The 23250-nt window shown below is 52.5% G+C and overlaps 8 protein-coding genes across 8 annotated transcripts; 4 read left to right on the top strand and 4 right to left on the bottom strand.

The window, feature by feature from the left end:
• Positions 1 to 1346: 1346 nt before the first annotated feature.
• J7T55_015604 (glycoside hydrolase family 2 protein) lies at positions 1347 to 4007 on the top strand (the record flags this gene model as incomplete). Its single annotated transcript, XM_053139854.1, has 1 exon — positions 1347 to 4007. One exon carries the CDS (start codon positions 1347 to 1349, stop codon positions 4005 to 4007), a length of 2661 nt encoding a protein of 886 aa, XP_052997326.1.
• Positions 4008 to 4832: 825 nt separating this feature from the next.
• Positions 4833 to 6257, bottom strand: J7T55_015603 (uncharacterized protein; the record flags this gene model as incomplete). Its single annotated transcript, XM_053139853.1, has 1 exon — positions 4833 to 6257. The coding sequence occupies one exon, from the start codon at positions 6255 to 6257 to the stop codon at positions 4833 to 4835; it is 1425 nt and encodes a 474-aa protein (XP_052997325.1).
• A 2143-nt stretch (positions 6258 to 8400) lies between these two features.
• J7T55_015602 (uncharacterized protein) lies at positions 8401 to 9524 on the top strand (the record flags this gene model as incomplete). The annotated part of the gene is made up of 3 exons (XM_053139852.1): positions 8401 to 8415; positions 8531 to 8714; positions 9028 to 9524. 3 exons carry the CDS (start codon positions 8401 to 8403, stop codon positions 9522 to 9524), a joined length of 696 nt encoding a protein of 231 aa, XP_052997324.1.
• Positions 9525 to 10051: 527 nt separating this feature from the next.
• Positions 10052 to 10704, top strand: J7T55_015601 (uncharacterized protein; the record flags this gene model as incomplete). The annotated part of the gene is made up of 2 exons (XM_053139851.1): positions 10052 to 10112; positions 10187 to 10704. The coding sequence occupies 2 exons, from the start codon at positions 10052 to 10054 to the stop codon at positions 10702 to 10704; spliced, it is 579 nt and encodes a 192-aa protein (XP_052997323.1).
• Positions 10705 to 10815: 111 nt separating this feature from the next.
• Positions 10816 to 13366, bottom strand: J7T55_015600 (endothelin-converting enzyme; the record flags this gene model as incomplete). The annotated part of the gene is made up of 4 exons (XM_053139850.1): positions 10816 to 10893; positions 10955 to 11868; positions 11927 to 12984; positions 13044 to 13366. The coding sequence occupies 4 exons, from the start codon at positions 13364 to 13366 to the stop codon at positions 10816 to 10818; spliced, it is 2373 nt and encodes a 790-aa protein (XP_052997322.1).
• A 591-nt stretch (positions 13367 to 13957) lies between these two features.
• J7T55_015599 (uncharacterized protein) lies at positions 13958 to 17302 on the bottom strand (the record flags this gene model as incomplete). Its single annotated transcript, XM_053139849.1, has 3 exons — positions 13958 to 14051; positions 14237 to 17119; positions 17178 to 17302. The coding sequence occupies 3 exons, from the start codon at positions 17300 to 17302 to the stop codon at positions 13958 to 13960; spliced, it is 3102 nt and encodes a 1033-aa protein (XP_052997321.1).
• Positions 17303 to 18781: 1479 nt separating this feature from the next.
• On the top strand, positions 18782 to 20123 carry J7T55_015598 (FAD/NAD(P)-binding domain-containing protein; the record flags this gene model as incomplete). Its single annotated transcript, XM_053139846.1, has 3 exons — positions 18782 to 19185; positions 19260 to 19462; positions 19597 to 20123. The coding sequence occupies 3 exons, from the start codon at positions 18782 to 18784 to the stop codon at positions 20121 to 20123; spliced, it is 1134 nt and encodes a 377-aa protein (XP_052997320.1).
• A 384-nt stretch (positions 20124 to 20507) lies between these two features.
• J7T55_015597 (aminopeptidase) lies at positions 20508 to 22125 on the bottom strand (the record flags this gene model as incomplete). Its single annotated transcript, XM_053139845.1, has 3 exons — positions 20508 to 20853; positions 20924 to 21961; positions 22016 to 22125. 3 exons carry the CDS (start codon positions 22123 to 22125, stop codon positions 20508 to 20510), a joined length of 1494 nt encoding a protein of 497 aa, XP_052997319.1.
• Between the last annotated feature and the right edge of the window lie 1125 nt (positions 22126 to 23250).

The raw sequence follows: 23250 nt of genomic DNA, 5'->3' as shown, positions 1-23250 counted from the left end.
CAAAGTGCTTGCCATGGGCTGAGGCATGGGATTACTTTTCCAAGAGTGATCCGACTCGCGAAGACAGGATGTGTTTCTATAGCCAACGAAAGACATGTATCTACGCAGTCGAGCCCTGCAGACGCAACGTCTCCTGCATTGATTTCTAAATATTCTGCTCATCAGACTGAGATGACAATGGGTGCAAGGCCGGACTCGACAGGTTGTAAATGGAAGTTATCCGCTATTCTCGAAAGCTTTACCTGGAGGAAAACATTAAATATGAGATGATCGATGAGAGGAGCTGCGTCCATTCATCCAACATGAGCTCATCGTCTAATCCAGAACTTCCGAGCAACGCGCGCCTTTGCATTGGACTTGCTCCAAATCGCAAGGTTGTATGGCACGCCTTTATGATCTCAGGGCTGAGGTCGGTTGATTATTTGTCCCGTCGACTTGTTTCCAAGTGTACTCTCTAGCTTCCAATTCTCTCAATACATCTTGACAGTGACTCCGTCTGTTGATGTCTGATGACGATTTAGCTTTGTCTATCCGTATCTACCGTCTCAATGGGTTCCTAGCCGGTAGGCGCAAATTACAAGAGTTTTGAAGGCTGCACATGATTGCTAGGCTGCCCTTCATGAGAGTGAATTCCTCTCAAGTAGCAACACGGTTTTCATGAGGTTGCCAAGCCTTCTAATTATGAGTCGGCCCTTGGTAAGGTAAGCTTTCCCAGCAATGATCTTGTTTGAATAGGGAAGGTCTGGATATAGAGGGGCTTGTACACTTGGAAATTCAGGCTCTCTGACGTATTGGTGGGCTCGTGCCAAAACATAGAAAGCAGTAAAGTCCTCAAGCAAGGCAAAAACCTTGCTTGTAAATACTCTCCGCTCGAGGAGTAACAACTACCGATGGCTGCTGTAGGCAGGCTTATGGACAATTTCCCCTGACAGAGTGATCCATGCATGTGACCACGGGGCGGGACCTGTACCTGGCGCTAGTCTATATTCATTATTGACATGTCGTGATCAGCATGGAATGCGTGCACACAATTTCCGCCGCCGAGGGCTCCAATGGAGGGAGAAGCGGGGGAGCAGCCTGAACCATCGTAGGAAGCTGGCAACGTTGCGTTGCAGCCGGGGGCTAAAGCGCGTCGAACCCCTCAGATCCACAATATTTCGGGGGAGTCTTATCGCGAGCGGCTATATGGGTAGCAGCACGCAGACTATGACGCGACTCGCAAACCACCGCTCATTAATTATAAGCTACAAGAACCCACTGGGCTATGCACAGGACGCGGAGATGGATAGTCACGCGAGCGAGCGCCTCAATTGGTGTGTAGGTTTCCTCAGTCCACATCGCCTGCCATGCACTCTGTTTTAAGAGCCGCGAGCAACGCCGGCGGGCTTCTCGTGGCATCGATCATCCTGCCGCTATGCTACCAGCCAGTCGGCGCTCACCCTGCTGAGGCCAACATTAGAGCTCCCGTCGTCCCGAGGGCTGAGTCCACAGCAGCTCGTGAGCGTACCAGCATAAACAGCGCGTGGAGGTTCCAACGATTCGAGGACAATCCCGACGGGCTGTCGTACAATGGCACGCTCAGGCCATGGATCCTCCCGCAAGCGAACGACTTCATCATCGATGGCAGCCAGTATCCTTCTCCATCAAATAGCACTGCTCCAGGTGCGGATGTTGTCTACGTGCAATCCTCCTTCGACGATTCCTCGTGGGAGCAGCTCAACCTGCCCCACGACTGGGCTGTAAAAGGTCCTTTCCTCGCCGAGGGAATCAGTGGTGGTATGGGTCGTCTTCCATCGAACGGGGTCGGCTGGTACCGCCGCAACTTGACCTTCACCGACGCCGACCTCGACAGCTCCAAGTCCATCTTCTTGGACATTGACGGCGCGCAATCACACGCGGCCGTGTGGCTCAATGGGGAGTTAGTTGGTGGCTGGCCTTATGGGTATGCTTCGTTCCGGGTCGACCTGACGGCTCACGTGAAGGCCGGAGAGGACAACCTTTTGGCTGTGCGCCTGGAGAACGCAAAGGAGTCGTCTCGATGGTACCCTGGCGCAGGTATTTACCGCAACGTGTGGATCGTAAAGACCTCCAAGGTGCACGTCGCGCAGTCCGGCACCAAGATCAGAACCCCGACTATCTCGGCCGACTCTGCGACAGTTGACTTGATTGTTGAGGTCGAGAACAAACTGGATGAAGCCCAGACTGTTGACGTCACGACTGAAGTGCATCTTCTTGGAAGCGACGAAGTTGTGGCTACCTTCTCTAAGACGTCGGTGGACGTAGATGGTCAAGGAAAAGCATCTGTCAACGGTTCTGTTACTATCGCAAGCCCTCAGCTCTGGGGTGTGCTTCCGTCCGGCACACCAAACCAGTACATTGCAGTCACGACTGTGTCATCGGGAGACTCAGTTCTCGATACATACGAGTCCAAGTTTGGCATTCGCTCTGTAGAGTACACCTCAGAGGGTCTCTACGTCAACGGCGACCGAGTTTATGTCCAGGGAACAAATAACCACCACGATCTAGGCAGTCTCGGCGCTGCATTCAACTACCGCGCTGCTCAACGCCAGCTCGAGTATCTGCGCGAGCTGGGCTCCAACGCCCTCCGCATGTCGCACAACCCTCCTGCGCCCGAGCTTCTCGACCTGGCTGACGAGTTCGGCTTTTTGGTCATCAATGAGGCCTTCGATGTCTGGAACCAAGCAAAGGTGGACAATGATTATCACCTCCTATTCCCGGAGTGGCACGAGGCAGATCTCCGCTCCTTCGTCCGACGGGACTTCAACCACCCCTCCGTCATCGTCTGGAGCATCGGTAACGAGATTCCAGAGCAATCCACCGCTGCAGGTGGTGCCACAGGTCAGATCCTAAAAGATATCGTCGACTCCGAAGACGGCACGCGTCCCATCACCTCAGCACTCAACAACGCCCAGCCCGGCTCAGCCCTAGCCAACGTACTCGACGTAGAAAGTCTCAACTATCAAGGCGAGGGACGCGGTGCCAGCTACAACGGCAGCTTCCCGCGCTTCCACGCGACCTACCCTGACAAGCTCCTCTGGACAAGCGAGAGCGCGTCATCGCTCAGCTCGCGCGAGACGTACATCTTCCCCGTGGTCGGCAACCAGTCAGCCGAGGTGTTCGACGGGTCGGGCGGCAACAGCACAGCGCAGTACGTCTCTGCGTACGAGCTGTACGGACCCTACTGGGGCTCGTCGGCCGATAAGGTGTTTGCGCAGCAGGACCGGTACCAGCCGTTCGCGGGCGGCGAGTTCGTTTGGACCGGCTGGGACTACATCGGCGAGCCGACGCCGTACGACGGAGACGAGTACACGGCGCGCAGCTCCTACTTTGGCATTATTGACCTCGCTGGATTCAAGAAGGATCGCTGGTGGCTGTACCAGGCCCGGTGGGCGCCTGAGGTCCGCAGCGCGCATATCCTCCCACACTGGAGCTGGGATGGCCAGCGCGAGGGCAAGGTCACTCCCGTGCATGTCTTCTCGTCTGCTGATGAGGCGGAGTTGTTCGTGAACGGGAAGTCGGCTGGCAGGGTGACCAGGGGCGAGAGTGAGTACCGCTTCCGGTGGGACAACGTTACTTACTCCCCTGGCAGCTTGAGGGCTGTGACCTACAAGGGCGGAGAGGTCTGGGCCGAGGAGGAAGTCAGGACCGTGGGCGCGGCAGCATCCCTGAATGTCACTGCTGATCGCACAGCTATCGTGGGCGATGGGTACGACTTGTCGTATGTCTCTATCGCGGTGGTTGACGAGAACGGCGACAGGGTGCCATACGCCGCCAACGAGGTCACTTTCTCTGTAGAAGGTCCAGGTGAGATTGTGGCTACTGATAACGGAGACCCAACGGACTTGACTGTCTTCCCAAGTCTAGTACGCAAGGCGTTCAATGGGTATGCCTTGGCTATCGTGAAGGGAACTGGAAATGGAGACATCACGGTCAAGGCGAGCGCGGATGGTCTTGCTGGTACCGAGGTCACTGTGACGGCCTCCTGACTAGCAAGAGCAAGGACTGATAGCAGTCCCGTTATCGGTCTGTTGCTACCGAATATTATTTCTCAGGGATTATCTCAAAAGAGTATTTAGTCTCAAACGAATTTACACATAATTTCACGGTCACGAATCTCACACAAATATAGTCTTCCTGCCGTAGCCAAATCTGTTTGATAGCAAATGCGACGGCCCTTCCGTGTGGTGGCAGATGCTGATGGGCTTGTGGTAATCTAGTGGGAGCAGAAGAATAGTGGGATCAAGGACAGCATGATGCGTCAAGATACCCTCCTTAACAAGATTGGCTTATATCACTAGACTCGCTTCAAATAACATCGGAACATATTCCTAGGTGTTTTGACATCACAACTACTCCTCAGTCATGCCAAGGCTCTCCACTGTGAACGCAAGTACCGGGCGCCGGCCAAATACATTGTCAATATCAAAAAGCACTGATCTCCAGTCCCAAAGATAGTTATTCCAGCACAAAAGCGAGCCGTGTTCGGAATCGAATGGGGTATTATAAGCTAATCGAGTGCTAGAAACGGCCATTTTCTGACAAGATCACGTGGACGAGAGCAGCCTGGACTATTTTCAGAGCGAAAGGATATGGGTAAAAGCATGAACTGTAAATGCGTGTGTAACTATCCCACAGAGCATAAAGCTAGTCATTTGAAGATTACTGACTCCGCAAGCCGAGTCTACCATCCGCATATCAAATTGGTAATATCAGGAAATATTCTGCTTTTCTCTTTCCTGCCCGTCACGATGCTATCCTATCCAACTGGCACTCCCTCTTCCCATCGCCATCTTGCATCCATATAGAGAATATCACTGACAATCATAATGTTGACATTCTTTGCGGAACTCGAGGCCGCGAAGTATGCCCGCATAATTTGGGACACCTTTGAAGTAGTTGCGGCAGTGAGGCTGCCAGCACCAGTACATCCCCAGCCCGTCCTGATCAGCTGTGATGTTATATGACGAAGGGTCAAGAGCGTTGTACCATCGTTTATAGAGCTTTCCATCTTCACAAACAACTAGACTTCGCATGTAGTCTACCACGAGGCAATTCTTGCTAGCATGGCACGGCTTGACGTCCACGAAGCACGCCCCCTTACTGTACGCTCGAGGCGCGTGTTGTGCGCGACTCTGATGCCTTCTCGACACTGCCGGGCATTTTGGCGCTATGATTGTCTTGAGACTTCGCGCGATACCACGGACGACCGCGGATGGGGTTCTACCAAACGATGGTGAGGGCTGCAGAGAATCTAATCTCCTGGCAGGGTCACTGATGCATTTCGTCCTCCCCGGTCGCCAAGACCCGCCCTTCCACTCCCATCGTACGTTCTCGGCCCCTTTGTAGACGGTGCAGTGGCAGTCGTTTGGGTCAAAGCAGCGAAGTTCGGGATTTTCCTTGGCAGTCATTGGGCATGGGAAAATGTATTTCCCAGCGTTCTCTCGGATCTCCAATAGCTTGGGCCGTAGAGCGTCCATCTGACCGTTGAATGGTACGTGAGTGGTCCATTGGATATCAATCTGGTTGGGGATCTGTTCGTGCGCCGAGACCGTTGGCGACTGGTAATACTCGGTGCAAACTCGAGCTCTGCATCCGGGACTGTAAGGCTTCGCCAAATCTTTTCTTTGTACGCTGCTGCATTGTACAACATGACTGGGATCTCTGCACTGGATTTTGGTAGCAGCATCACTCCTCAGGCGCCCCAGCTGCTTGCGTTTCAGGTTCAAGGCTTGAGGCAGACGCACAACACCCTCTGGATGACCACATATCCGTATGTAGCCCTCGTGCGCAATACACCGTCGAAGCCGTGCCGGCTTGCGGCGTTGACTTTCTGAGAAAAGACATGCGGGGTGGTCTGCAGCGCAGGCGGAACAGTGCATGTATTTGGTGAGGTTGTGGAGCCTCTGCTCCCAGAGAAGCGACTTCCGGGCCGCCTGGCAGCCATTGCAGTACTCGTCTCGGTCGACGAGCTCCAAGAACTGTGGCCGGAGATAGGAGGAAGCTTCGAAGCAGGGCCAGTAGAATGGGCCGGTCTCCGATATCGTCGGGTTACTTCCTCGCAGTGGACTCAAAACTTCGCGAACGCACAGGGGCGGAAATCTTCGTGCAACGCGTCGGATGCAATCGATGCCGCTGTTGCTTAACATCCCGATGATCTTGATGACAACATCATCGGGCAGGGAGTGCAGCATGCTTAAGTTCTCATTGTGCCACATTGCTGCCACAAGAGAGTCCATACCTTCTGGAGGCGATGGTTGCGGTCGTGTTCTCGCTCTGCATCGTGATACGGAATCACCTGGGGGAGGGAATAATTGGTCGTATGTTGGGGGTGGTGTCTCCGTGCGGCCTTGTATCGAAATGTGGGCTAAGCTTGGTAATGCAGAAGAAGATGCTCTGTTCCTGGTCATCGAACAGTAATTGTTCTCGTACGAAGAGCTGACATGAACAGCTGTGTCATTGTCAGTCGAGTTTCTGGCCAGCGGAGCTTGGCTACGATGGCGACGGTTCAGTGAAGGTGGAGCACAAAGATTGTTGGCCATTGTTGACTGCCGACACAAATGCAGAGTGCGAACTCGACAATGATTTATGCAGATTCAGTGCACTGGAAAGAGTATTTTATCAGTGAGAGTGTTTGTGATGCCTCTATATTATAAGAAAGGACAACAAAAGATGCGTAAAAGATTTTCTTCTACCAGACAGGGAGACTGGTCCAAGACAACCAAGCAAGATTTCAATGGATTTGCATTTTGAACTGGAGAAAACTGTCATTTCCTTGAAGCAAAGGTCCAAGCGTTGACACTAAAATGAACCGGATGTGTCCTAATAGCCATCAAGGTTCCATTAGTTGGTAGAAGTCTTCAACACCACAAGTAAATTTGAGATACATAGATGTCTCGCTTGCTAGGCCTTCAACTCGACATCTCGAGGTATTACTTGAGGAAATACGATGGCAGCGACCTAGCCAATTTTGATGCATTCTGGTAGGAAGAATGCCTTCGGGGTTCAACGATATAGGTCACTTTGGCAAGTCCGAGACGTAGAACACCCTAGTGGCAGAGAGTGCGGATTGAAAGGTAGGGACTTCTGGAGCCGAGGTAACTGCTAATGCCTTTCGCGCAGAAGTTTTTGGTCTCTCTTTCTAGGGTGATGCTCTTCAGGCTGAATATTGCTTCATTTCAAATTATAAGAAAGTCGTCTGATAAATCGTTCTTCCCCCCCCAAACGCCCATCCAAACCCCAAATTTAGTGCCAACATTGTGCCAAGACGATGTATTTGAATCTCTTGACAGAAGATCGAAATGCTGTGTGAAACAGGTTGACGAACGCTTCGACGATCATGACCATCGTAATGTTTAGGTCAGCTGTGTGTGCGATGATATGCCTGAAGGGTGTACGAGATATCGACTAAAGTCTCTGTATCTACAGTGGTTTCTGTGGCCCGAGACGTGTGACGAATACATGAAATTGTTGTGAAGATGTGTAGAATCTGTAAACGGCACAGGTTCTGGTAATCAGGTGGTCGGGAGCTGATGTTTGGGCCAGACGTGTACGCAGAGTTTGTGGAGGTCGACTGAAGGAGGTGAGCCGGAAGCAATGGTTCTTGCGGTGCTTTTGCGGTGCGTTGTAGACGTTCCCAGGGCATTTAGCATAAGCTCTGGACCGCCTGTTAGTAAAGTGTTGCTGGTGAGCTGTATGGTGGTACGAACCTGAGCCCTTGGTGTTGGATTGAAAAGATGTGGTCGGTGTTTGCGTACTTTGACGTTTTCGTCCAGCAAATCTTCTGGAGCTTTGGCAGGGAGTTTCGAGGTCGAGATAGGAGGTGAAAGAAAGAGTGATTCACGAAAAGATCGATGAAGAAGGCCCACAAAGGGATCAAGAGCAATGAAGATAGAGACGACGGTTCCAATGGATTGAAATTGATTGTAGAACGGACGACAAATGGCTTGCGGAGTACCGACTGCGTCAAGATAGGAGAGAACATACCAATTGAGACTGGGAACATGTCGGTGTCGGGCTATGAGACGCCCTGCAAGGCAGCCAGACGCCCAGAGTGCTCATGGGTGGCGAGGTTGCTGGATCGATGTCACATGAGACGAGATGGCGGGCCGAGTATCATGAAGGATACAAGAGAATCAGTCAACATCGTAGGAAAAATTGGAAGGTGGTTTGGTTGAACACGATTTTGTTGTCTTGATGGAAATGGATGAGAAGACAGGAAGTTGTAGCAAGGGATTTTCAATGTGGCGATCAGGGCACGACTTTGTGGCAGACGTTGCGCGCCGAGGAACGGTCTTGGGAGATATCATGAGCAACGCAACAGGGTAGTAAGGGTGTTGATGATGTTGAACATTGTCTGTTTTGGATGTTGTCCAAGTGGAAATGGTAGATGTTTATGTGAGAAACAGGAGCAGGACACACTTCCTGTCTGGCAAACCACTTGCTGCTATATTGCTCCATGTGCCTTCCACTCTGAAGCAGTACCAAGCAAGGTTCTGACCATTTTGGGCAGCCACCACGGCAAAGTCTTGTGGTCTGCCGCAAGGAGTCGGTCTGGGATGGCAACAGCTCATTCCTGGGAAGGAAGGAAGGAACCACACAGCTCGGCTCCGGACATGGCACCCTTCATTTGATCGAGATGCAAACTCTTCTCTTCTTGAACTTTTCTTCTCTGGTAGGCGGCGTGAGTACTGACTGTATGAGAGAATAGGAATCGAACGAACAACCAACCAACCAACCAACCTACCTACCTACCTACCTACCCACCTACCAGTAAGTTCCTTGTCTCATTGTCTCCTGTTTCCCTGTCGCAACCTGCCCTGGGACAGCCTCCTTTGGATAATCACACGTCTTCTTTGGAATAACGTCCTATGGGATAACGTCCTCTGGGATAACGTCTCTTGGGATAACGTCCTTTGGGATAACGTCCTCTGGGATAATCTCCTCTGGGATAATCTCCTCTGGGATAACCTCCACCCTGATGACCATCCTGTACTAACCTTCTACTAGACATGGACATGTGCTGTGTTGACGACCTGGTGGTCACCTCTACCACCATCGTGACCCTGGCGGCCTGCCCCACCGCCACCCCTGCCGCCACTGCCGCCTGCGCCTGCGCCTCGGTCGTCGCTGCCGCCCTGGCGGACGTCGGCCCGCTTGTCGCCGACGCCGTTGCGTCCGGCGTGTCGTCGGGCATGTCGTCGGGCCTGGGCCCCCTGACGACCGCCGTCAAGGCGCTGGCCACGCCTTCCTGGGTCGCGTGGGCCCGTGCGCTGGCCCCGTCGGGCGTCAATGTCGTGGGCGCTGCGCTGTTTGGCTTGGTGGGCTGGTTTGCCCGCATCCTCTGGGAGCGTCGGCAGGAGGGGAAGGAGAAGGCCAAGAAGGAGCGAGCGGGAGAGGGACGGGGGGAGGATGGCACGCGCCGTGTCGCGAGTGCTCACTCGGGGCTCCTGCCCACTTTTAACGTGGGCACTATTTCGAGGAGGAGCGGCCGCCGTACCGACTAGCTTTTAGCTAGTATCTAGCTAAATGTTGAAGAAGTCCTGTTGTGAATCAATTCCAAGGTCCTGTTCAGTCCACCATGAGATATCCAATCAGCAAAGCCATTGCGGGACGAGCCGACCGACTTTATCGTCCTGCCCGGGGATCGTCCCGCCTCCTTTCCACCTTGGCTGCCTCCCGGCGAGCCCTTTATTGTCACCCGGGAAGCCAGCCAGCTGTCAAAGACTCCAGATCTCTCGAAATAAAGAACACCGCACGGCTTGTGTGGGAATTTCGGCCTCCCGCCATTGAGATCTTCATTCTGGCTCCGCTACGCACCACCGCTCAAATATGTGCTATTTGAATGATGCGCATCGTCGGGAAAAAAAGCCCCTGAACCTCCTGGATAAATGGCTCGACCTATTCGAACGTTAGTCTCATCCTTTCCAAGCTAGTCCAAGGGAACGTTGTTCTAGAAAAAGAAAAGACTCCAAGAGATGCAAGCTCCCAACGTGGGTCGACCGCACAAGTGGAGAATCCAAGACAGCCAACGATGCTGACCCGCCGAGGCGCGCTCCGCCAAAGGGGCATGGATCTCCCGAAGATCCAGACAAGTAAGCAGATCTCGGTACTCAGACAGAGCTCAAAAAAGTTGTCGCCGCTGATTCTTTTCCCCTCGCCGCTTCAGACATCGCCGCGGTCGAGGCAGTCACAACACCCGTCCACGACGTCGATGCCGACCTGGCAGAGTTCATACAGGTCGATTACAGCTGCCTGGAGTTTCTGACACCAACGGGCGGCGGATCGAGCTCAACCGCTACCCCTGAGACCAACTCGAGCGCAAGCACGCCGTACGCTGGTGACGAGGACGTGCCCTGGCCGCGGCCGATGGACCGCGACATCCACGGGCGGGCTGACCTCAAGCAAACGGCGCCGAAGTGGGCGATCCAACTGCGGTGGGTGCTGAGCCTGGATTTCGAGCAGGACTCGTCAGAGCAGCACAGGTGGGATGAGAGCACCGCGTTGCCGTGGGGCCAGCGGCGGCCATCGGTGGTGGACGACAGGTTTCATTACGGGCGCAAGATCCAGCGGGGCCGGCGCCCGTCGGATTTCAGCTTGATGTCTGTGGGCATGCAGCTTCATGATGATAATGTTCCATTTGAGCTGGTTCTGTGCTCTGAAGAGGATAGCTTGTACAGTAATTGACGACACGAACAAATGACTCCCATACAATTTTGAGTACCTAGTTAGCCCATGCATGCCCGATCACCCTTAACAAGCGAACATAAGAGACACAGCGCTTCAAGGACAGATAAATCACCACAGTTCACAAGTCGGCTCCTTGACGGGGCACTTGAAAGCTTCTCGGAACTCCCGAGAGTTGGCCGTGGTACCCTTAAGAAGAGTTAGCAAGCACGATACTTATTTGTGAAGAAAAAGAAGTGTGTTGTCCCACCTGAATTCTGTAAGACGCAGGGCTGTGAGGATCCGTGTAGATCCTCCTGATAGCCTCCTCCTCCCTAGTCTTACCACACCAAGTAAGCCCATAGGCGAGGAAGAAAATCTGCTCCTTCGAGAAATAGTCCAGTCCAGGAAGGATAAGGTCGGCCTTCTCATCATCTCGGCGGCGCCAAGACTGGAATGCAGCAGTTAGACCGCCAGCATCAGCGATGTTCTCACCAAGGGTGAGTTTCCCGTTGATGGGCAGATCGCCGTCTTTCGTCGGGATGGTGTAGTTGTGATACTGCTCCACGAAGCAGTCTGTCTTCTGCTTGAAGGCCTTGATGGTGGACTCATCCCACCAGTCGCTATAGTTGCCATTCTGATCGTAGTTTCTGCCGGACGAATCAAAAGCGTGTGACAGCTCATGTCCTGCGACTGCTCCGAAAGCTCCATATGACAGATACTTGGGAAGCGAGGGGTCGTAGAAGACAGGGGCTTGCATGATCCCAGCAGGGAAAACAATCTCGTTTCCGGGCGGGTTGTAGTATGCGTTCACCGTCGACGCCGACATTCCCCACTCAGCCTTGTCTACAGGCTTGCCCGCCTGCGCCCACTCACGCCTTACGTCGGCTCTGGTAGAAGCGAGCCGGTTGGCAAAGAAGGAATCGGCAGATACCTTAACGCTTTTGTAATATTTCTGAAGCTCATCCGCATTGGTGACGTCCGGGCTCTGGGTAGGATATCCAATCTTTTGTCGGATCAGATTCACCTTGTCAATTGCAAACTCTCGCACCTTCTCAGTCATCCATTCGGAGTGGTTGAGCTTGACGATGAAAGAGTCCTTGATGTCATAGATGATCTGGTCACCAAGCTCTTTAGCCTCCTTAGAGAAAGCGCGTTCTATGAAGAAACGGCTGAGAATCCAGGCTGCGAAATTGCATTTGATCAGTTTCGGCTTGATCCGGAACAGGGTTGAAATACTTACGAAGGTCACTGTCAACGACACTGATGCATTTCCTCCACCTTTCGGCCTTCACGTCCGGTTCCTTACCCTGGAGTTTATTGCTAAACCTGCGGAGAGGCTCAACACTATCACTCTCAACGGATCCGCCCCATGTTTGTACGACCTTCCAAGCGAGATATGCTTGGATGACTTCTCGGCTCTCCGACTCGAGGATCTTTGCAAGAGACTTCAGGTATTTCGGAGATGCCACGATGATCTTGGAAGGCTTATAGTCACCAGCAAAGACCTGAATGATGTCCTTGACCGAAATCTCAGGGTTATATGCTTCGGCCTCATCCAATGTCCGAGGGTTGTAAACCTTGGTGATGTCGGACAGGTCCTCTGGATCCGGTGATGCTGCAGCCAGGCTGTACTCAAAATCGACTAAACTATCGACGAGTTTCTTGTTCATCGTTGCGGGCATGCCTGGGCTGTCGAATGTCGAGAGCACATTGTGCTTGGGCGAAGCTTCCTTCCGCAAAGCCTCAAGGACTGTACCGATAGTTTCTTTGTACGCAGTGACGATATCAGTCCGGTTGTAATACTGCTTCGAGGGCAGGCCGAAGGACCAGGGGGGACTGAGGGAGATGATGTTTGAGTCGGGGTCCTTGTCGTCGGCACCGACACCGACTGAGACTGGACCTCTGATTCCATTGCCCATCAAATACTCCACAGCGTCAGTGAGCGAAGTATCTTTCCTTCCCTTTGGCTTCTTCACGGGATAAAGGTCTCCGAGGCCGGTAAGGAGGTCAAGCAAAGGCTTAGAACCGATCGACTTCAGCTGAGTCTCATTCAAGCAGGCATTGTAACCATCGTGCAGCTTGCTGTAAATTTGCTGGTCCGGCGAAGATGCAGTCCAGAACAAGGAGGTGTGGGCAGGTTGTGGAGACTCCAAGATGCGCTTCAGAAGGAGCTGGCCTTCCTCGCTCATGATCTGGAGGCTGCCAACGCCGGTTTGGTCTTCCCGGATCTCGTGGACAGCATCGAAACCCTCGCAAACATAGGTGCGGAAGTCTTCACAGGGGTCGAGGTCCTTATATCTGTTGTCTTCGTTAGTATTGGTTGTGTGCGACCGAGAGTACTTGGGAGACAAGCTCACCTTGACGAGATACTGCGGAGGAGTGTCGAAGAAGCGAGAACACATCCCGCGGAGGTGCATATTTCAGCTCCCTCACCCGGGGTCGGTTCAGAGGGTGGCTTGTCTTCGTCTTTGCCTGAAGTCTGAATAAAAGCTGTTACGAGGAACAGGATGACGAATACAGCAAGCAGCAAGGTCAGGATAAGGTTGATAGTGTGGGAAGAGATCCAGCTCTTTACGCGTTGCCAAGTCGAAGCTTGATGAGTAGCATCCCCGCTCTCTTCCGCACCGTCGTGGCCTCTTAGAAGAGGTGTGCTCTCGTGAGCATTGTTGTTGTTCGACATCTTGGTGTAATTGCAAGATGCCAAATTCTGGTGAGGATGAAAAGGAGGGTGTAGGCCAAGGGATGGTTGACCTGACGGGATGGACGCGGTAGGCGGCATGTCGTAAAGTGGAGCTGCCTGAAACGATGTGGGCTTATTTTGGCCGCCATCATGATTACATAATTGCACTGCTAAGGTGGCTGGGAAGTATCAAGGTACCGCGAAGGCGTGCCCATGGGAGATGCACGGGCCCCCGAATGCTCCTATACACGTCAGTCCATATGGGGCCGGAGAACTTGTTCATAATTCACTGGATGCGTAGGTGACTTGATCATGGGGCCCTAATCTTCACTGTGTCATCCTGAGCTCATGAAGTAGTGAAATCCTTCACGTGGGTCGACGACCGGAAGACGGAATGCCAAGCTGGACATAGCACGTCAATACGGATACAAGCTTGGTCACGATGATTACATGTATTAAAGACAATCTATGTGGTAAGTCCATGGTGGTAATGCTGGCGTCTCTGCGGAAGATGCCATCAACCTGAATGTGTTGAACCAGAGCTTATCTCTCCGAAAAGACTAAAAGTAGCCAGCGATCGTTAGACCTTTCTCACGCCTTCCCCTGGATGCTTCTGACGTGGTACGTCTTCGTGGTCCACTTCTCACCGACCCGCAAAATCAACCGCTCTTGGTGAAGGCCCTCCCTTCAAACGACTTTCCAACTGATGCAGCACACGGCGATCAATCTAGCTTTGCATGCGAGCCCAGATAGAGGAACCTGAGCTTCTACTCAGTCGATCGACTCCAAATCGGCACCCAATTCTTCGGATCGTCCAAATGAGCCTCCCGAATCGGCCGAAATTCCGTCTCCATGTTGTTGAATACAAACAGCACTAGCCCACCAGTCGGATAGCGCGCCCGAGCCCTTCCAAGCATTGTCCCTGTCTCGGTGTCGTATGGAGGTATCTTGACACATGCCCGCAGGGTGTTGATTGTTCCTGCCACGTCGCAGGCAGACACATCGCCGAGTAATGCGATCTCGCGGAGCTTCTCCACAGCCGTGACACCATTTCTACCCTGCTGCGTCAAGTCGGCGCCTTGGGAGACAAGCAGGGTGAACAGGTGCAGAATTGCGTATTCCTTGGCAGAAATCACCGTCTGCTGACCGATGGACCGCGTAGCAGCGGGTTTGGTGGCTCTGCTGGCCAAGGACACAGCGGGTGCCGCAAGTGTATCTTCGGTTTCCTGAGCTTCGGGCTCAGCAGTGCTGCCTGTAATTGCACTGTCCAAGAGGAATTGCAGCAGAGTCGAAAGGGCCGAATCACCTTCGTCGTCAACATCGTTGACGTCTACGCCGTGGCCCAGCAGGGTCATAGCGGAATTGAATGTCTTGTTTGAAAGCCTGTCACCACGGTCGTCTGAGGTTTGGATGGATTTTGGGGCACTTATCAGAGCCTTAACAAGCTTGTGAATGTAGTGGTGGCCCTTCCAAAGACTTGAATCCTGCTCAGACCACATGCGATGCGCCGGATCCAGAAGATTTCGCAGCACCTTGTAGTGCTCTTGATCATAATACATTTGAAGAGCCGTTGCGAGTGGGGCCGAGGCTCCCGCTGTGGCTTGATGGATGTTTGCACCCCCTTCAGCCAGAACATAGGCTACCTGGGCGTTCCGATATTCCACAGCCATCTGCAGCGGCGAAAGTTCGCGGTCGTTTACCTCATTGACCATCTCATGGGCCCCGTAGTGAATGAGATTGGAAAGCATAGTCAGGCAGAATTTGTCTGTGCGCTTAACAGACAGGTGCAACACGCTGTCCCCCGACACCGAGCGATAACACGGCTTGACGCCTTGCTCGATAAAAAGTGTGACCAAGTCAAAACGTCGCCTCTTTACAGCATGGAATAACACCTTGCGCCACATAGAATCAGTTCGCTCCTTCCATTCATCACTTCCAGGTTGTTGAGTCGGCTGGGCTCGATGCAGGACTTTCTGAAGGCTATGCATCATCTCGAGCTGCCTGGGCATGTAACAGCGCTCCAACAAGCTATAAGCCATCTCGTAGCAGTCTCTGACAGTGACCGTGACTCGTAGACACAAGAGATAATCGACGACGTCGAGTGCCCCTTGCAAAAAAGCGAAAATGAGAGGAGATGCGCCTTCATCATTCCGTGCATTGAAATCTGCGCCATAGGTGTGTAACAATCCCAGCATGGCGGTACTGTAAGACAAGATAGGCGAAACTTGCTGGGGGATGCAGAGTTCGAACAATTCTGTCCTTCCTCTGTAATTTGCGTGCAATTTTGCCCCAGCGTCGAGAAGGTCATGGAGGATGCGGAGGTGGCCAATGGAGTATGGCTTGAGATTGCCTCCGCAGACACAGTACAATACACTGGCGCCGAAATTGTCAACGGCGTTGACGTCTGCATTGGCTGAGAGGAGGACACGCACCACCTCTGTAGAGCCGCAATTCACCGCGTACATCAATGGTGTCCTTCCATCTGCGTCTCTTGAGTTCACGTCCAGCCCTTTTTCGTGGAGCAGCCTGAGTAGTAGATTGCAGGCATCCCTCTCCGTCTGCAGTGGCTCGCTTCGCGCCCTACTATGTTCTTTGCCATGTAAAGAGCAGCACAGTTGGAGAGCAGAAAGGTGCAAGGCTTCCCTTGATGTGCCGAGCTCCATCATGCCCAGAGCCACATGGAGGCTGTCTTCATCGAATCCCGGCCGAATTATCATCTTCCCAGCCACGCTAGCGCCCATGTCCATGAGGAGTGCAGCATCGTCATACCGACCCATGTAGCACAAGAAGAGGAACAACGAGGTAACATCATCTGTGCCACGAAGATGGACAACAGCATTCGGATCGGCTCCATGAGCGATGAACCATGGCCCGAGTGACTTGAGGTTTCCGTGATATGCTGCCACAGCAAGCGGGGTGTGCATAAACTGATCCAAAGTGTCAACATTAATCTTGTTTGCCGCTTCGGAGTCTTGAAAAATCCGGTATATGGCATCCAGTCTTTCCGTTCTTGAGTCGCAGCGAGCGACGATGTGATAAAGAGGAGTCACATCTATAGCTTCGCTCTTGTCTTGCGTGGGCCAGTGCTGGGCCGAGTCTTCTGTATCGGGGATGTAGTGAGACAGGCCACCACGAACAGCCAACAGCCTCGCACATTGGTATTGCCTCTTGCAAATTGCAACGTGGAATGGGGACCACGAGGTGATGGTACTGTCTGCACTTGGCGTGCTGCCAACGACGAAATCGTTTATCAGGCTGAGGGAATCGCAGTGACATACCCCAGTTCCAGCCGATCTAACGTCAGCTCCATGGTCCAGCAGCACCTCGACTATATCAGAGAACCCTAGAGCGCTGGCGAGGTGTAGAAGTCTCCAGCATGGGTGAGACGGTTGGCGACCAGGCTGTGACTCTGGTTGCCTTAGGTGGGAGAAAGGGTGTTTCTCGTCATTTTGATCTTGTGATGATGTGTCCTGGTATTCAGCTCGATCGCCGCACCACTTGCCCTTCCCATAGCTCTTGCGCAGCGACCAACTAAAATCCCAGTCCGACATCCATCGCTGTTGTAGCGCGCTCATAAGACCTGGAAACTGCTCATTTGAGCCCAGATCGCGGCACCATTTGTAAAGGCAAAAATCTCCAGCCACGTTTTGATTGGGATTTGCTCCAGCACTCAGAGACTTGCTGACGACATTGGGGGAAACCTCGATTGACAGCACGCCGAAGCCAGACGTCGCAAAAGGGCTCTTCCACTCGCTTGCGGTAAAACTCCGGCTCGAAAACCTTGTAAAGCCGTCTATTGACAAGGGCTAACTTGGCTATGTCTCGCGACCGCTTGGAAAACCCAGAGCTGGAAATCCAAAAGGAACACCTAGACCTGGGTATGTGGGAGAGGATGATATAGAGAAGTTCTGTCGGAAGGTCTGTGAGATGCGCCATGGCACCACAAAGCTGGCGAGTGTCGAGCGGCTTCAGAGATGCAAATTCTTAAGCAACAACTTGTGTTTCTTCACGGAACTCGACGATCGAGGGTGGGGTTTGACGGGTTTTCGGTGGGTAAGTGCAAAAGTAGAAGATTTGGCGGGATTTCGATTCACTGGGAGACAGCATGCTTGTTGCGAAAAAGCGTGGTGGGCCCCTTCAACAGATAAAACCTCAGTCAAACCCTCTTCATCACTCAAGTTGGATTTTAGCTACCTGTTTGCTTAAGCAAACAAGCAACGCTTAGTCATTGCATTGGCGCCTAATATCATACTACAGAAGACTGTGCAGGTAGACAGGACTCTGATCTGATGGCTTCCATTAAAATTTACTGATAACTGATCTCGATACCTTGCAATCTTTTTACGCACAAGGTATCTTGAGTAACAAAACATGTAGACAGCACAAATCCTACGCCGCACAAAAGTCTACTGACATGGCTGCAGAAGCAGTACTGTCAGGCAATTTCCCGGTGCAAACAGTCTTCATTCAATTTGTGGGAAACCAGCTTTCATCGAAAGCCTGGGCACTTGACGACTCGGGGTTCTCTTTGTTTCCTTGGCGCCCCTTCACCTGCTTCTGTGGATCGGCCAATCTCAAAGTTTGGCTTCTTTTCATGTCTCGTTTGGTGGGCTTTGTCTTTCTCATCGTCTTCTTCTGTGTCTCTTCTGATTTTTCTTCATCTTTGTGTTTTTCCCTTTTTGCCTTTCCTGCGCTCTTGTCTGTAGGGCGAACGAGCCCTGCGTGAGTGTAGAGCAGAGGACGTCGCTTAGGCTTTGATACGGAATCGAGGTCTAGGCAGCCCTTACTGAAGGTCTGTCTAGATCGGCTGACACATGGTTCCTCCCTCTGTCAGACATTTTGCCAGGCTCGCTCGATGGGAGTATGTGAAGTGACCAGGATCCCTTTCAAACGGTTTACAGGACTCAACTGCCGGGACTCTGACCCCTTCCTGGTGTTTTCCTACAACTCTTTGAACCAATGGTGTCAGCTCGTCCCCTGGCATACAATTCAGCCCTTATTCTGACTATTCTTACATCCGATTTGGGTCTGTAAGCTTAGTATGACGCCTCCTAATCCAGAATGAGCAGGAGATGCGCCACAAGAACACAGCAACAACCAATGATTTTGGAAGCAGCTCACGATCATGGCATATATGTGGCCATAGGGGCAATTTCATTTTGGGCAAAAATCTCAAGACAGGAAATTGTCTTGTCATATTCAACTGCGTTGAGTAAGATTCTTCGAAGCGTATTTAGTAAATCCTTGACATTCCGATATTTGAGATCCACCGTGGCGTTTCCTATCATGCATTCGCATCTTACTTGACATGGATTACCCGTGGAACAGGACGATAAGTGCTGGTCCATATAACAAACTAGTGCCCACGTAGCTTGTTGATACTAAGCGCCCACCAAGTCAGAGGAAACTGATATGATGCACGTGCTCCTAACCAATCTCCTTCTCTGCGTGGCAGCCGCGCATGGAACTGACGAGACGAAAACCTCTGCGTTCTCGCCAGAATCTTACAAACCAGAAAATGTAATTGACCGCGATGTCGCAATTATCGGCGGTGGTTCTGCCGGAACATACAGTGCTGTAAGGCTGGTGGACCACAACCTCACTGCCGCCGTCATGGAGCCCAAGGCCCAGCTCGGAGGCCACGCTGAGACCTATACCGACCCTAGTGGGTGGACTGTTGACATCGGGGTCGTGGTGTTTGAACCATTCAAGCTCCACACCGATTACTTCACCCGCTTTGATGTCCCTCTCATTCCGCGGTCAAGTCTCCCATCAAGTTCTGCTCAATTTATGAACTTCGAGACAGGAGAGGCGGTGGAGTGGGAGCTTCCTAGCCCAGAGGAAATTGGGTCAGGATTTTCAGCCTACGCCGAGCAGTTGGGCAGACATCCAGATATGTGACAGGATACGATCTGAATTATCCAGTCGACGAAGACCTTCTACTGCCTTTCCACGAGTTCGCCGACAAGTGTAGCCTAAGTGGAGCCTTGAGATCCATCTATCATTTCGAACAAGGATACTCCGAATTCCTAAAACTTTCCACAATCTACGTCCTGAAGCAGTTCGGGCAAGGGCTGTTTGAGGCCGTCACAACGAGTGGGCTGTTGACGAAGAACTTTATCAACGCGCGACAGACTTCCTAGGAGACGGGATCTTTCTCAGCACCTCTGTTGTGTTAATGTCGCGTCAGGAATCTCAACAGCCGTGCGTTCTGGTTGACAGTCCCGAAGGCCCGAAACCAATCATTGCGCGCAAGGTGCTGATCACCGCACCTCTCATCAAGGTCTATGACTCTCGGGACAATTTTGACCTAAGTAAAGATGAAGATTCTTTATTCAAGCAATTCTTCGCAAATGGCTACTACACCGGCATCATCAAGAACACCGGGCCTCCAGCAAACTTCACAGCAACAGGGGCTGATCCGGACCAACCCTACGGCAGACCCACGCTACCTGGCCTTTACAGAATCGCGTCCGTTCCTGCCTTGCCCGGCTTGTTTCAGGTGTATTATGGAATCCCGCAGCCCAAACCCAGCGAGGCTGTGCAGCTTGACATCGAGGCCATTGTGGGTAGAATCCAGAAGGCTTCCGGCGTGCCGCCGAGTAGGCCGGAATGGGCCATTTTCAGCGACCACTCCCCATATAACACCATGGTGGAGCCTGAAGCCATCAGAGCTGGATTTTACAAAGATTTGTTGGCGCTTCAAGGAAAATGGAACACGTTCTATACAGGTGCTACTTGGGAGACGCAGGACTAGGGGATGATCTGGAACTTCACTGAGGAATATGTACTACCCAAGCTTCTTGAATCTCTTTAGATTCTGGAGCCAGCTAGGATACATTCTCGTTGTGGTCATTGTTTCAATTCACCCAAATAACAGGTGCACATACGTCCCAACTACCATTTTTGTGAGAGAGGATATGAAATCTTGTCAATCGAGAAGACTCTTAATCAGATCACCGAAACTCGAGCAAAACCTGCAGGGAGGATATGGAGAAATCAACCAGGCAGTCGAGGCAAGAAGAAAGCTTTCACAAGCAGACTTTTAAATGTTCGAGAGTAAATACATTCCTTGCTTTATTTTAAGGACCGGATACCTGGCATCGTCCTATGGCATATGTGGGGACATTTTGCATCTGCTTTATATCAACTGGTTTTGGGCGTCATGCGAGCACGATTTCTGCAGAACCACACGCTCTTCAGCCCTCGCCCACTTCTGAAAGCTGTCGGTGATCTTCATCCTGCCCCTCAAATTCGCGGAAGTGGTGTTCCTGCTCGGGACTCCATCCAGCGACAGCGACAATTGGGCAGCCAGTCTGCCTGCGGCCTTGGTGTTGACGGTGATGGCGTCGAAGTCAATATTGTTGATAGTGTCGCAGGCAAGATGGTAGCAAGGGTCTGTGGGAGCACCGGCGCCGGTGAAAATGCCGCTCGATGGTATGCCAAGCTGGAGGAAACCGACGTAGTCGGAGCCAGTTCCGAATGATCTGCAAGGGATTAGTCTTTCCTCATTTCGGTTGTCCAACCATTCCCATATCAGTGTTGATATGAGCTTACCCAAAATACGCGTCTTTGCCTTGGGCCGTGAGATACTCCAGCAAATCTTCCGCAGGTCCACCGCTGTTCTCACTCTGGTAGATAGCAAACACCGGGTACGGCGATCCTATCATATCGTAGTTGAAGTAGTACTTGATCTTGTTGACCTCCTCGGCGGGTAGGTTCCGCGTGTAATATAGACTGCCAACCAGGCCGCTCTCCTCGGCTCCCCACCAAGCGAAGCGGATCTTGTTTTTCAGTCCGGTGTACTTCGTCACACTGTTGATGATTGTCAACAGACCAGATGTCCCACTACCGTCGTCGTTGACACCGGGCCCAGCCTGCACGCTGTCGAGATGCGCGCCGAGGACAATCACATTGTCGGGATCACCCTCCTTGGTCTCGCTGAACACATTCCACGTCTCGCGGGTATCGAAAATCGAGTCCACCAGCAGGTTCACAGTGACCTCCTCACCAGCAGCCAGACGCTCCTGCCAGGCCTGTGCCACCTCAAGCGGAATCAGACCAGCGGGAACCAGCAGCCCGATGTTCTCAGCTGAAAGTGTAGCTGAGGAGAAGTTCGTGCCCGGCTGCGGCTGGTAGACGAGCGCGCCCACAGCGCCGGCCGTCTTCGCCAGCTTCAGCTTGTCCGCGATGGCGCAGACACCCCGTTTCACGAGGGCGATATTGCCCGTGGCGTTGACCCCTTCCCACTGGTCAGCGAAGCAGCCGGATCCCCTCACGTCGTCGACTGGCGTATCGACCAGGGCACCTGTGACACCGTCCGGGACGGGAGTGGCAGCGTTGTACAGCAGCGTGAGCACGTAGACATCTTCTCCTTCGGGGCCGGTGACACTGATCTCCCGGGTCTGCTCGAACGTGTGGTTGAAGGGTTGCACCCACGTGTCGAGCTTGGAGGTGTCGTTAGTGAGGGCGTTTTGTGCGCCCAGCCTCTCGAGCACGTAGTCCACGCTGGCCTTGAAGCCGGGCAGGCCAAAGGCTCTGTTGCCGCCGTTCGCATCGCCAATGTCATTCAGGTCTGAGAGGATCTGCTCCAACCTATAGAGTGGGTCAGTTTCATTTCTATCTCGATCAGTCATCAAATATTCTTACTCCGCGGTGGTTATATCGGCCTCAACCAGATCAGGGCTGATCGTGCTTGTGGCCAGGCATTTCGAGGCGGCCACGCAGGCACCGATGATGGTTGTCACGCTAGGCTTCATTGTGATGATCGATCCTCAAAGACCAGATCCGAAGTCTTCCTGCGGTCAGGTACCTTGGGATGGATGAAGGAGCACCTGGCAGTGCCATTGTCGAAGGGATGAGGTTACACTCGAGTGCTCTGGCCGCCTTATGTACTCCCTTGGACTCTAGTGGCGCTAAGGTCGTGTTCTAGAAGACGACGGTGGCATATCGCAATTCTTCTCGGCATGAGCCAATGTTTGTGGGCAGATAACCGGGCTCAGGTAATCGGTGCAGACATCAATTGGAGGCGATAGGTGTGTTTGTCCGGCTTGGCCACTTGGCTTCCAACTTCAAGTGGCAGGTGCCAAGAGATGACCCCATGCGAGCCCCTCCGGCCTGCTTCCGCTGACATTGAAGCACTGCGCCCTCATCGGCTGCCACCGGATAGGAATTAATGAGCAATCAATTTGTCCCTGGATCCAGCTGCTTCCTCTGACCTCACAGAGTCTCTAGGCGCAGTCTCGTTTCAGTCGCCATGCCAGACAGGTACATCATCACCCAACTTCAGTCGGGACGTACCGCAGACCCAATCGTGCCAATGTCTATAGTAGTCTGCTGTTATGTTCCTGCAGCTGTCAGCGCGCGTTACGACCTGGGCCCTCTTTTGATGCAACACAATTCTCCCATGTCACGTTCGATCGGAGCTCAGCAAATCTCATGCACCAACCTGGCTATGTATACTAGCCATCTCTTCCCTGGAAGAGGGGTACTCAGATCTTACTTTTCCCCGACTCGCCCAACTGTGCTTCCCAAAGTTTGAAAGGTCTAGACACCTTTAGAATCTATTGATACGGATCTCTTGGTAGTTTGGGTGCACATTTGCTGAGCTTGAACTACCAATAGTAGAATCTTTCGTGGCACGGACAAATGCAAATCTGCTATAGTAGATTCGTATAGTTCACCAAACGATGAAAGGCTTGTCAATTCTTTGATAGCAGATCTTTGTTTGAATATCCATGTCTTTGGGCAGGTCTATATCCCTCTACCAATTCTGGAGCCATGGCGGCAAAGCTCAGGAGAGTGACAAGAGTTTGACGCGATGCTGGCAGCCTTCATTTCGCCATGAGGATAACTTAATCCGAGAGTGAAGCGGTGTAGTCTTC

Source organism: Diaporthe amygdali, assembly GCF_026229845.1.
Source record: "Diaporthe amygdali strain CAA958 chromosome Unknown NODE_5_length_1802954_cov_64_987939, whole genome shotgun sequence".
Classification (NCBI taxonomy): domain Eukaryota; kingdom Fungi; phylum Ascomycota; class Sordariomycetes; order Diaporthales; family Diaporthaceae; genus Diaporthe; species Diaporthe amygdali.
Note: the sequence above shows the minus strand (reverse complement) of the source record. Positions and strands in the feature narration are given on the sequence as shown.